The sequence below is a fragment of the Monodelphis domestica genome, chromosome 3, assembly GCF_027887165.1.
Source record: "Monodelphis domestica isolate mMonDom1 chromosome 3, mMonDom1.pri, whole genome shotgun sequence".
NCBI classification, from domain to species: domain Eukaryota; kingdom Metazoa; phylum Chordata; class Mammalia; order Didelphimorphia; family Didelphidae; genus Monodelphis; species Monodelphis domestica.
Genome location: NC_077229.1, coordinates 89119245 through 89133744, shown reverse-complemented (window position 1 = coordinate 89133744; position 14500 = coordinate 89119245). Strand labels below are relative to the sequence as shown.

At 38.5% G+C, this 14500-nt stretch overlaps 1 protein-coding gene across 1 annotated transcript in view; it reads left to right on the top strand.

Moving 5' to 3' along the window:
* The window catches only part of MAP2K2 (mitogen-activated protein kinase kinase 2), a 35419-nt gene that overhangs the window by 3196 nt on the left and 17723 nt on the right, over window positions 1–14500 (top strand). The window contains exon 3 of the mRNA XM_001365435.3: window positions 9120–9266. Coding sequence (XP_001365472.1) covers window positions 9120–9266 — 147 coding nt within the window. The remainder of the gene's footprint in view (window positions 1–9119; window positions 9267–14500) is intronic.

The following is a 14500-nucleotide window of genomic DNA, read 5'->3' as shown; positions in this document are numbered from 1 at the left end:
TAGAAGATGGCAGTACAGAATTATTTGTGTTACCTTCCACATCTTGATTTCATTATTCACTAGGTTTGTAACCTTTTGGTCTCCTTTCTTTGGGCCTTAGTTTTCTCATCTGTCAAATGAGGATACTCATACTTGTACTATCTATATCATGAGTTTGTTCCAAGGAAAGCATGTTGTAAAACATAAAACACTATGGACATATAAGATGTTACTCCTACCTTCCCTTTGTATCTGACACTGAGATATCAGGGAACGTTGGAAAAACCTTCAGTGAATGGGTACATTCTTTTTTGGATGACTTATGACAAGATATGGACAACTTTGCTGAGGATGAAGTGGGGTTTATTTCCATAATGATAGAAGGAGTGACTGTTCCCAAGAAGACCCTCTATTCCATTAAAGTATGTATAAGAAGACTAGGAAGTATGCTGTTCTCCAGCGAGGGAGAAAGAGAATCTGGTCAAATCCATTTTTTAAAAGTTAGATTTTGTTTTTTATTATTAACAATAAACTTCTTAATTTGTTTTATTTATTTATTCATTTATTTTAAGTCCTTACCTTCCACCTTAGAATCAATACTATGTATTGGTTCTAAGGCATAAAAGTGGTAAAGGCTAGGCAGTGGGGGTTAAGTGCCTTGCCCAGGGTCACACAGCTAGGAAGTATCTGAGGCCAGATTTGAACCTAGGACCTCCTGTCTCTGGACCTGGCTCTCAGTCCACTGAACCACCTAATTGCCCCCAAAATCTTTTATTGTAATGAGAGACAATCTATATATTATTCTCTTTTCCTTCCAAATTTTATAAAACCAAATAACATTAAATGTCTAACATTAAATTTTATTTTTAAAGATCTATCTTCTCTTCTCTTACCTCCTTCCTTTGTATTGGGAGACCAAGAAAAACAAAAGCCCTATTATAAACATAGTCAAGTAAAACATTTTCATTAAACATGTGCCAAAAAAAAAAAAGTTCCAGTCTACACTCTGTGTCACCTATTAGGAGATGAGCAGTGTTTTTTTTTTTAAGTTGAATCCTCTGGAATGTGGTTGGTTACTGTGTTTATTAGAGTCTCAAGTCTTAAAAAGTTTACTTATTGTTACTATATAATGTTATTATATGAATTGTTCTCCTGTTTCTGCTCACCTCACTCTTCATCAGTTCATATATATCTTTGAAGATTTCTCTGAAACCATCCCCTTCATCATTTCTTATAGCACAATAGTGCTTTATCACATTCCTATACCATAATTTGTTCAATCATTCCCAAATTGCTGGACAGTTCCTCTGTTTCCAAGTCTTTTACCACCACAAAAAGAACTGCTATAAACATTTTTTTCCATATGGGTTCAAATCCTTTTTTCAAAAGCTATTTAAAGTTTGGACTTAACATTCATCTCATAACAGAGGATTGCATAAGATCTGTAAACCTGGGATTTGGGGCTTTTTTCTCTGAGGTAGATTTATTGGGTTAATGGAACTCAGAAACACCAAGCCTCTTTTCTAGGGCTATTGAACTTTGATGATGAAATATTTGTCATCTCAGAACCTTGCTTAACATTGTCTGATTCTTTTTCCTCCTACTCTGTAATATAACCTATTCAGGACTTCTTATGAATAATATCTCATGTTTAAAGCACTTTCCTAATGGGAATTTTGGAGGAAACAAACTTTTTAGAGTGACTTCTAATCACATCAGTTCTAATTGACTTTTTTCCAAGATGTGTATGTCATGAAGGTTGCCAGAACTTTGTACATTTTTCGATCAGAGAAATCTACCTCTTAAAATTGTTGCTCTGTAAGTATCAAATTGCTTTATTTGAAATCTGACTATTCTCTGCTCAAGTGGATTTTTACAGATCCAAGCATTTGCTTTTTAAGAGTCTTAGAGCCCATACTGAAAATAACATGGTTTCTTTTGCTCTTTAGCTCTGCAGATATTTATCCTTTTCTCCTGAGGTACTGTTCCCTCTCCTGAAGTAGCCCAGTACTTTTGGCTGCATGCATTCTATTTTTGTTCTTTTACTGCAGGCAGTCTTGTCAAAACCAGAAAGAACATTTCAGGCCTTTGACTTGCTTTAGACTACAGAACAGGGAAGAAAATGGTTAGGATATGATTAAGGAGGGAAAAGCTAAGGGGTTAAAGATAGGAAGTTTGTCTCTTTGACATCCTAGGATCTAAAAGGGCTCTCCACATTGATGAAAAAGACTAGTTTTAGGTTATTGGTGAAAAGCTCAGGAAAGATAAAACTTCAAAACAGTGATTATCTTCAATTATATTAGAGCATTGAATCTTCTTGCTATGGTAGGTGTAATTTACTTCAGCCATTTAAAACTGGAAGGAAGACCCTAGAGGGGGTCCTACATTTTGATCTCTCACTTAACAGGACCCTTTTTCCTTTCAGCTGCTATTCTTGAATTTTGAAGCCTAATTCTATGCCTGCTTTCAGCTTTGCTGTTCAGCAAAGGGTTTCTGTCCTAAAGTAATCTTAAGAAGGGAAGAGAAGGAACCTCCCATGCCAATGGGGTTCCCATTCCAATAGACTATCAGTAAGAAATTTTCCAAGTATGAAATATCCCAATGGTGAAATTTCCAACATTTATAAGTCTAAGGAAATTTGAGGTTTACACTCTTCTCCTCAAACCTCCCTCTCCCCAGCCCACATTATAAAGGGGGAAAAATGAAGCCCAGGGATAAGTGACTTGTTCACATTCACACAAAAACAGTTAAAGGCCAAGCCTCTACTTGGCCACAGGCTCTCCAGATTGCAGTCTTCCTGCTGTCCTGCAGTGCCTTCTGGGACAGCATATGTAGTGTCTTTAACACCATTGGGTTGTGTATCCTGTTTCCTTGTGTTGTGTTAAACTCAGGTTCAGTTGGTTAACTTCAGAGTGGCCATGTTTGGACTGAAAAGGAATTAAAGGGAAGATAATCTTGTCTTTTCTATAGTAAGTAGACCTGGATTCCACATGAAATGCATGAAGGTGAGGGTTGCTAAAGGAAACTTCTTGGGTTTTCTTTCATCTCAATTTCTTCATTCCCTCAGAAGATCACAAGTATCTTCTTAGTCACAGATCTTTCATCTGCATCACAGCTTCATCCATTTTCAACATGGTATCCTCCTTGCTCTTGGTGCAGAAGCAGGCCATCTGTTCTTGGGTGTGGCATAAAACTACAGTCTTCTCCTGTTTTTGTGCCATGGACCCTTTCAGCAGTCTGGCAAACCTGTAGATCCCCTCTCAGAATCATGCATTTAAGTGTTTAAAATATATAGGAATACATTTATCAAAAAATTTTAAATAAAGTTTGGACTTCAGGTTAAGCACTCTAAGGTAATGGCATAGAAACTATAACCATAAGAGATAATGAATATTATTACTGTATGCACCCCTGTCATGAAGTAGCCTCCTCTTTAAATGACTTCTTGACTTGAGTCTGGTCTCTTTGTTATTACATCTTTGAGTTTAGATTTTTTTCTGATTACACAGTGAATTAGAATCAGGATGAGAAAACAAATCATCAGACTTGTTTCCTTTTGCAGTATATTGTCTGTTTTATCCTTGGATAAGTCATTTACCTCCTTTGGGTACAGTCCTTTGTGTGTTGGATATTTTGTATGTGAGCATTTTATATTATACACAGCTCAGAGAATGAAATATTTTAAAATTGGGCTGAAGATATTTTTATTTGAAAGATATTTTTGAGACCAGCTCAAGGAAGAAGAGATTAAGCAACTTTTCCTTGGTCACATAATGAATTGGCAGAACCAAACTAGAGTTTTCCATTGCAGTATATTACCTTTTTTGTCCTAGACTATCCTGTAGTTGTCATTTGTTGAGGATGCACAGGGTGTCTCATATTGGACCTAGGTTCTATGGAGAGAGTAAAGAGAGAACATGTGAACTATATTGCTTACTCAACCCCCAGCCCCTAGGAAAAAATATAAATATCTCTGTTTTGACTTTTAAAGCCCTTCATAGTGTGGTCACAACCCATCTTTCCAGCCTTATTATATATTATCTCCTCTCCTACATCCAAACTGTCTATGCCCTATTCCTGGAACATACTTCCCTCCTCACCTCCATATCAAAGAGCATTTCACTTCAAGATTCAAGCATGAAACCTTTTTGGATCCCCTCTGCCAAGTTTGTTAGTACCTTCCCTAATTACTTTGTATTTATTTTGCATATACTTAGATAAACCTGTTGTTTTTCCCAATTAATTGTAATAATAATAACTAGCATTTTTGCAGCACTTTAAGATGTACAAAACAGCAAATATTTACTCATTTTATCTTATCCTCACACACACACCCTGGGAGCTAGGTACTATTATATACTCCATTTTTCAGATGGGAGAAACTGAGGCAGACATTTTAAAACTTATTTATTTTAAAATATTTTTGCATGGTTACGTGATTTATGTTCTCTCCCTTCCTGGAGCTGACAAGCAATTACTTTGGGTTATACATATATTAATACTTGATACCTATTTCCACATTATTCTTTTTCTATAACATAAAGTAATCTTTTGGGGGCAGCTGGGTAGCTCAGTGGATTGACAGCCAGGCCCTAGGGGCAAGATGTCCTAGGTTCAAATCTGGCCTCAGATACTTCCTAGCTATGTGATCCTGGGCAAGTCACTTAACCCCCATTGCCTAGCCCTTACCACTCTTCTGCCTTGGAGCCAATACACAATAATGACTCCAAGACAGAAAGTAAGGGTTTAAAAAAAAACAATAGGCAGTAAATACAGTAATGTTCGTTAAAAGAAAATGAAATGGGGGCAGCTAGGTGACTCAATGGATAGAGAGTCAGGCCTAGAAATGAGAGATTCTTGGTTTAAATGTGACTTCAGATACTTCCTAGCTATGTGACCCTGGACAAGTCACTTAACCCCCATTGCCTAGCCCTTACCAGTCTTCTGCCTTGGAGCCAGTACACAGTATTGGTTCTAAGATGGAAGGTAAAGGTTTTAAAAAAAAAGTAAAATGAAATGGCTGCCAAATTCTGATGAAGTGTAACAACAGGTCTCCAAGAAAAGATGGCAAACAGAGTTGGAGGACTTTTGAGTACAGAACATCGCCTACCCTGTAAAAGTTACATTGTCAGGTTCATTTTGCTCAACAGTTTTCCTTTGTTACAAAGAAAGGGTTCAGTGGGGTGTGGATGAGGCATATTAGGAAATGACTGGTGTTTGGAGTTTTTTAAGACATCAAGGAAGCAAATGCTTAAAATACTACCCCTATCTAGATAACTTGCATTCTTACCTTGCTCTTGATTCATTCACTGATTGTGACTAGTTAAATCATTTTCCCTCTCTGGCTTCCACTTTACTTTTCTTTTTTTTCTTTCCTTTTTTAATCCCTTACCTTCCACAATTTGGGATTATGCCCAAAGGGCTTTAAAAGACTGCCTGCCCTTTGATCCAGCCATACCACTGCTGGGTTTGATAATAGGGGAGATAATAGGGGAAAAGACTTGTACCAAATACTCATAGCTGTGCTCTTTGTGGTAGCAAAAAATTGGAAAATGAGGGGATGCCCTTCGATTGGGGAATGACTGGACAAATTGTGGTATCTGTTGGTGATGGAATACTATTGTGCTCAAAGAAATAATGAACTGGAGGAATTCCATGTGAACTGGAATGACCTCCAGGAATTGGTGCAGAGTGAAAGGAGTAGAACCAGGAGAACCTTGTACACAGAGACGCAGGCTGTCACAATCGAATGTAATGGACTTGCTACTAGGAGCAATTCAATAACCCAGGAAAATTCTGAGGAACTTATGAGAAATAATGCTATCCACATCCAGAGAAAGAACTGTGGGAGCAGAAACACAGAAGAAAAACATTTCCTTGATCACATAGTTTGACGGGAATATGGCTGGGGAATGTAGATTCTAAACGATCACTCTATTGCAGATATTAATAATATGGAAATGGGTCTTGATCATTGATGCATGTAAAACCCAGTTAAATTGCTTGTGGGCTACAGAAGGGGAGAGGGAAAGAATACAATTCATGTAACCATGGAAAAATATTCTAAATTAAATAAATAAATTTCAAAAAAAAAAACCCTTACCTTCTGTTTTAGAATCAGTACTGTGTATTGGCTCCAAGGCAGAAGAGTGGTAAGGGCTCGGCAATGGGGCTTAAGTGACTTGCCCAGAGTCACACAGCTACGAAGTGTCTGAGATCAGATTTGAACCCAGGACCTTCCATCTCTAGGTCTGGCTCTCAATCCACTGAGCTACACAGCTGCCCCTTCCACTTTACTTTTCTGTTAAAAAAAAAAAAGAGTATTGAATTAGATAGCCACCAAACTTCCCTTCCAGTTCTACATCTGTGAGCCTATGATCTCTAAGGCATCTTGCAATGGCTTCCCACCTTTTTGGAAATGGGCACCACCTTTTATTTGCAAAGAATGGTAGTTGTGCTATGTATCTGTTAATTAAGGAAATACATAATGATAAATCACCTGTAAGTTCAATGACACTTTATATTATATACATACATTTGAAAAGCAGTAGCATATATGAGTGTGAAACTCTTATTCAGTGGAATGACCCAGGACAATCCAGGGAAATTTGGGAGAAAGAAGGCTATCCACATCCAAAGAAAAAACTGGAACTAGAAATGCATTAGATTAATCACATAGTACGATAGGGATGTGATTAGGCTTTTGATGTTAAAGGATCACTCTACTGCAAATATGAATAACAGAAATATATTTTGAATAATGATATATATATATATATATATATAACCCAGTGGAACTGCTTGTTGGCTTTGGGAGGAGGGAGAAGAGAGCAGGGTGGGGAGAGGATCATAAATCATGTAACCATGGAAAAATATTCTTAAAAAAAAAATAGAAATTTGTATTCAGACTCCTAAAGGTTTGTTATCCTATTTAGGGATCCTTGACAAAATTCTGCAGACCACAGATTTGGAATTCTTGGTTTAGCATGTACCTTCTCTGTTATACTGGACATAGGTATCAGTGGGACCAGACTATTGAGTTGAAGTGAGGGGACAGGTAGGATATGGTAATAAATTATGGATCAGGCAGACATAAAGAGTCAGATAAAAGAGCCTGAGGTCTGGAAGAATCAAGTGAATAATGTAGGTCCACTCAGGCAAATATTAGACCTTTAACAACTAAAAACTACAAGAGGCATCAGAGGTTGTCTGATCCTATCTCCACCTAAAGTAGAATTCTTCTACACCTCCAAAGAATGATCAGTTTCTACTGCCTGATCCTGGTTCTGCCAAGTAGAATAAGCCTAATTTTTTTTATGTTAACCTGGTTATATCCCCTGGGGGGCAGCTGGGTGGCTCAATGGATTGAGAGTCAGGCCTAGAGAAGAGAGGTCCTGGGTTCAAATCTGACCTTGGACACTTCCCAGCTGTGTGATCCTGGGCAAGTCACTTGACCCCCATTGCCTAGCCCTTACTACTCTTCTGCCTTGGAGCCAATACACAGCATTAACTCCAAGATGGAAGGTAAGGGTTTAAAAAAAAAAAGTTATATCCCCTAAGGTATTTCTGGGTAAGCATCCTCATTTCCTTCAACTGAAATGACGTGGCTCATAAGTACTTTAGCATCCAGGTTTCTTCCCTATACCTCCTATCACCTCCCCCTCCCCAATTTTTCTTTTTTTATCCTAGTTTATTAATATTCTTCCCAAAGCTTTGTCTGAATTTAAGGTCCAAGAGAAAGCACACAAGGTCCCAGAATCTCAGAGTTGGAAGGGACCTCAAAGGCCATCTAGTCAGCATATACTGAATAAGCATCCCCTCTACAGCATGCTTGGCATAGTAGTCATCCAGCCTCTGTTTGAAGATCTAAAAGAAACTACTCTCTCCCAAATCAACCCATTCTACTTGACAATAATTCCAGTTGCTAATTTTACTTTAAATCAAACTTAAATTTAATATTTTATAACATCTGCTTTTGCCCTTAATCTAATCCCTTCTTCCACATGGTAGCCTTCAAATATATAAAAACAGCTTCTACAAATTAAACATCCCTAGTTCCTTTAGCAGTCTTCATATGGCCTGATTTCAGGACTTTGCTATTCTGGTTGCCCTCATGTGGTCTTTCCTAAAATAAGGGGCACACAACTGAATACAGTAGTACACATGGTGTCTGATCAGCATAAAATCCTGAAGGATCATTACCTACCTACTCCTAGACACTGATTCTTTTAATACTGTCCAAGATCACAGAATCCCAAGATCAAGAATTCATATAATCAGCAAAAGCAGTACCTATGGGGTCAGCTGGGTGGCTCAGTGGGATTGAGAGCCAGGCCTGGAGATGGGAGGTCCTGGGTTCAAATATGGCCTCAGATATTTCCTAGCTGTGTGAAACTGGGCAAGTCACTTGACACCCTCCCCCCCCCCCCCAATTGCCTACCCTTAACATTCTTCTGCCTTGGAACCAATACATGATATTGATTCTAAGATGGAAGGTAAGGGTTTAAAAAAAAAGCAATACCTATATGCACAACCCTGGGACTGCAGGTGATGGTTTTAATAATTATAATAGCTAGTAGTTACATAGTGCTTACTGTGGGCCAAAGACTGGGTTAAGCACTTTATGACTGTCTTATTTGTTTCTCACAACTACTCAACAAGGTAGGTGCTGTTATCCATTTTTCAGTTGAGTTGAGGAAACTGATGCAAACAGAGGTTAAGTGATTTGCCCAAGGCTACAGTGCAAATAAGTATTTGAGGCCAGATTTAAATTCAGGTTTTTCTTCCCAACTCCACAGCCAAGGTTCTATCCCCTGAACCACCTACCTACCTACTAGCTTTTTTAGCCAGAAAGAGGTGTGAAACTTCCTGTTTGATGAAGGAGCAGAGGTGATAGAATTACTGGGGCATTCTGATGCTGCTACTTCCTTTTCTCTAACCTTCCTACTTATATTTAACAATTCTGACTTCAGGAAAAATGTCAGTCTTCCATAAGGCATGTTGCAAGTGAGCCCCATAGGACAAATAAATGTGTTAAAATTGAAATGTTTCATCCATGTTACTTGGATTCTAGGGTATTGATTTTGCCTTTCTGTACGCTTGATAAATATTCATTAAATTGAACTCTTGTCACTTTGCAGTTGATTCACCTAGAGATCAAACCAGCAATCCGGAACCAGATTATCCGTGAACTCCAGGTCCTACATGAATGCAACTCTCCATACATTGTGGGTTTCTATGGTGCCTTTTATAGTGATGGAGAGATTAGCATCTGCATGGAGCACATGGTGAGTCCAACCCTAGAAAAGGCTGGTGAATAAAAAGATGAATGGAAATCCTTAATAAAATGTTAGTGGCATGTAGAAAAGCCATTGTTTAATATATCAGGAAAGGTGTTTCTGCATAGGTCTCTGATCTAGGAACCCCTTGCTAGATTAGAAGCTATAAAATTAAGCAGAAATGTGAAAAGCAGAAGTGGTCAGAATTTATATAGTCCTTAGGAGGAAGTGCCAAAACACTCTCCCTACCTCCCCCAACTCAACAGCCTTTAAGTGTCTTTATGTTGCCTTCTTACTCTGCATCTGCCACTGAGGACAGCTGTGGACGGTCTCCGAGGCTTGAGTGACATGATGATATTAGCTCACATTTCTTTAGTGCTTTATAATTTATGAAGCTTTTTATTCATCTCAGTCTTGGGGTGGGGGGGATCATGTTGTAGGTATTGTGATCCTGGTTTTACAGGGGAAGAGACTGAGGGTCAGAGAGGGTAAATACTTGCTCCATAATCACATAGTAAGTAGTGGAGGGGAAACTCAGCAAATTTCTGAGTTCAAATCCAGCTTTGGTTAAGTTTTAAGGCTTAGTACACTGATATAATATTGTCCTTTTTCCAGTGTATAGGCTACATGGTATTTCCTAAACTTATTTAGCCACAGGACCCTTTGGGGCTTGATTTACTTTGGAAGAATCTATACATATTTATCCTGTCTCCTTGTCTTGCTGAGTTCTGGATATATGGTACAGGCCCTAAATGAAGCAGAGGTTGGGAATTTGGGAACAAGATAGAGAAATTAAGCCTGTCTTCCTATACTGAAAACTGACTGATAATAACAAGTATTTTTGAGAGCAAATGGGGTTAGTGGAAAAAACACAGGGTTTAGAGTGAAAGCAAGACTTGTATACTAGTTCTAGGTTTTGGTCTGTCTCCTGGTGTGGCCCTGGACAAGTCACTTAACTTCTCTGCAAAATAAGAAGCCTGGACAAGGTGATACTAAAAGCCTTTTCCAGATCTAAAGCTGATAATTTCCCATTTAAAATTTTAGAGAATTTGAAATATGCAGCACCAGATGCCCTCAACCATGCCTAATCCATATTGTGTACAAAGCCAGGGTTCTATAGAACCCAGCCCAGAAAGCAAGAGAGAAATCAGAGAAATCAGAAATACTAAGCCAGGAGTCAAGAGACAGGCTCTGTTCCTTGGTAGCTGTGCTACCTTGGACAAATTACTTCCTCCTTCAGGGGCTCAGTTTCCTATTCTATGAAAGGAAGGACAGAATTAAATGACCTTTCAATCTCTTCTAACTATAAAATTCTTCAAAAGAGTTTGAATGCATGTGTTATAAAACATAATGTGTCATTTCTTCTAATTCTTTAAATTGGGTCCTATCCTCCTTTTTCACTCTTAAAAGAAATGGGCCTAAAAACAAATTATAAATGATCTCTTACCCCAAGTCAGCCTTGCCTGAATACTTCCAGCTCCAGGTTTTATTGAAAGTTGGTTGTATCTTGATCTTTTCATCCAGACCAGATATATTTCCCTGACATTCCTTTTTTTTTCCCCTCTCTTATCTTCTGTCTTAGGAATACAGAAAAGGCAAGGGCTAAGCAGTTGGGGTTAAGTGACTTGCCTTGGGTCACACAGCTAGGAAGTGTCCTCCTGACTCTAGACCTGGTGATCTATCCCCTCAGGCACCTTTCCCTGCTATTCTTGACAACTTTTAAGGTCAAAATAGAAATGCCATTTGTAAACAAAGAACATAGTTCCTTGAAAGTTATGATGTGCATAGTGCCTGACCCAGCGTAGGCTGTTAATAAGTGTTTTGTAGTATGACTGATTGTTTTCCTGAAGTCTCAAAGTGTGGTGGTGGTTATTTTTAAGAGATCTTCTCTCATAGATTTTCCAATTATAGATGTCTTAGAAGGAGAAGCAGCTTGCTATAGTAGATTTAGACATTTTTTCTGAATCTGTGACTTCAGACCTCTACATATGCCAGTCACTACTTCTGCAATAGAGTTTTAGACAATCTTATAGAGCATCAAGAGGGTTCATTGCATTGCCTTGGGCTATGCAACTGGTATTTGTCAGAAGCAAAACTTGAACCTGCTTTTTATGAACTCTTAGGTTGGTTTTCTTCCTTTTTTTTTCTTTTTTTTTAACTCTTCCCCTCTGTCTTAGTATCAATTGTAATGGCAAGAGCTCAGCTGGGATTAAGTGACTGGTCTAGGGTCAAATAGCTAGGAAGCATCTGAGGCCAGATTTGAACCCAAGTTGAGTCACAAAGAGTTGGGCACAACTGAAATGATTAAACAACAGAAATTCTTATAGAAGAACCTGGGTTCAAATTTGGCCTCAGATATTTTCTAGCTGTGTGACTCTGGGAAAGTCACTTACTTAATTCCAGTCCTCTAACCCTTCCTGATTTTTTGTCTTAAAATCAATACTAAGATAGAAGGTATGGCTTTAAAAACAAAACAGAAAACTTATTTATTAATTAAAATGAAATACCTTGTCCAGGGACACACATCTAGTAAATAGCAGATGTAAATAACATTCCCAGGTTCTCTGAATCCAAGTCAGTGCTCTTTCTGCTAACTTAGATTTAAGTCCTGCTTTCACCACTGACCATGGGCATTTCAGTATTCTTTTTTTAGGCTTCTATAAAATACCAGTATGTTCTTTTTGGCCTTTGGCTTATTTTTTCCGAAAAAATGAAGGAGTTGAACTAAATGATCCCTGAGGTTCCTTTGAGCTTTACCATTTTGTGATTCTGTAATGAAGAGAAAGTTGCCAAAGCTCAGAGTTGCTGAAAGGTGTAAGTTTTGAATAAACAAAATGTCCAACTCTGCAGGACGTGATGATGACCTGATTCCTCATGGAATGGAAATATGCAAAAGGGATGCTGGGAAAGTTTCATGTAAAGGTACCTGGGAGTCCTTGACACTGGAGGAGGCCAGTTGGGCAGAACACAGAGAACATGAGCCAAATGACCGGCAGCCTTGGTCCTGATATGGGCTCTTTCATTAGCCTCCTACCCTTCAGAGTCCACTTAGCTGCCACTTCTGAGACCATTTTCTTTCCTCTCAATTGGGAATAACACCACTTGCCCTACCCAGCAGAGGGAGTTATGAGAATCAGTTGAGATAATGCATGTCCACATACTTTGAAAAGTATTTATGAATTGTGCAGATGCAAGACAGTAGGCACTTGAGACATGTAGTTGTTTTATTCTAACAGCAGAAATAATACTTGGGTTCTCTAGTATCTGTCTTTGGCAGACCTTAAAACATTTCACCTACTGGGCCTCATCTGCCCTCATACTTAAATACTTTTCAGGATCTATGATTTTGTTAGTCAAAAGCTTCTAGACTTTAAGGTTGGAAAGTACTGTTGAGATGATCTAGTTCAGTTCCCAGGTATGGTTATTCTGTGGTTGGCAGAACTACTATCCTCTGACTTGTGAGGTGCTATAGTGGAAACAATTGTCACTTGCTGGCCAGTCCTCTGGTGATGAGCACCTCTTCACTTTAGCTAGACTGGTCTGATGTGAAGAAGGCAAGTTAGAATGGCCGTTTTACAAGGGGAGAAAAGGAAATACAGGGCAGTATATATCTCTGCACACAGAGCTAGGAATGTGTAGTCAGGAAGAGAACTTTGAGACAATAGTTTCCTTTGGTGTGCTTTCTGCAAGGTCAAACCTCCAGAAGCAATCTCCTTAGTTCCCCTTTCCTCAGACTCTCAAGTTTTATGTGAAGCAACATTGTTTAAAGAGCACTAGACTTAGGATCCTATTTGCATTAATAGGCCAGCTTTGCCACTGACTGTGGGATAGTAATAATACATATATATCACAAGGTTTACAAAGTACTTTCCCCCTGATAGCTGTGTGTGTGGTAGATACTACAAATGTTATTAACCCCATTTTACAGACCAAGACACCAAGAATCAGAAAGCTCAATCTCTTCATTAAGTCACACATCTAGTAAATTTCAGGGCATGTAAACTAGGATGGAAAGCAAATGACACAACCTCTTGAAAGTCCTGTGAAACATGGCTTTCTTCTCACTCACAGTCCACTTCTCTTTCTGCTTTGTCAATTACCTCCCCACTATAATTCACTGAGTTTGTGGTCTCATTGGCATAGGGAGCCATCACCTATATATATATCACCTTATCCTGGGCAGTTCATGACCATTCTTTTTTGTAGGTCCTCTATAGAGGTTCTGCCTTCCTTCAGGCTATTTTAGCATTTTGTGGATACTAGAATCCATATATTTATCCCTTACTTTAGTTACATGACTAGATTACCTCCTTTTTTGGTTTTGCATAGGATAATAATGATAATAACTAATGGCACTATATACCAGGCACTGTGCTTAGTACTTTACAGTTATTTTATTTAATTTTCAGAATAGCCTTGGGAGGTTTAATGCTATTATTCTCTTTTTACAGATGAGGAAACTGAGACAAATCAAGTTAAATTATTTGTTTAGGGTCACAAAACTAGTAAGTGTCTGCAGCTGGATTTGAACTTGGGTCTTGATTCCTAACCCATCGTTTTCTCTATCCGCTTGCTGCACCGCTTAACATAATACATATAGAACTGGAAGAGTTCTCAAAGGCCATTAGTTCAAACATCTAGTTCTGTAGATGAGGAAACTGAGGTCTGATGAGGTTGAGTGACTTGCCCAAGGTCATGTAGGTAGTGTCTGCAATGGGATTTGAACCCAAGTCCTCGAACTCCAGAGCTTTATGTGATATTGTAGCACTTGATATATATTTGTCGAATTGGATTTTAATTCATCCTGGGCAATTCATTCAACTTGTCTACATCTAATATTATCATCAGTAAAGTAATAATAAATAATAATAAGTAAAGTAATAATAAACTTGAACTCCTTACCTTACAAGGCTGTTAACCTGGATCAGATGGGATAATATAAAACACTTTGTAAATGGCAAGGAGCAATGGGTATGCTCATGGGGAGCAACAGCTGCTGCTGTTGTGTACAGAAGATTGTGGGAGCTAGATGTATTCATCCTACCAACTTCCCATAATAGTTTGGGAGAGGAGCTGTTGGCCTTCCTCTTGCTCTGTTTATACCTGTTCTTATTCCAAGCCTGACAGTTAGCAGCTAGTTTTCCACATTGCCCAGACAGAACAGAGGCCAGTTTTTTTCTGTGGCACCACTTATCTGATTTAACATCTTCTAGTTGAGCTGACTACAGTGTTGGTGCTATGCA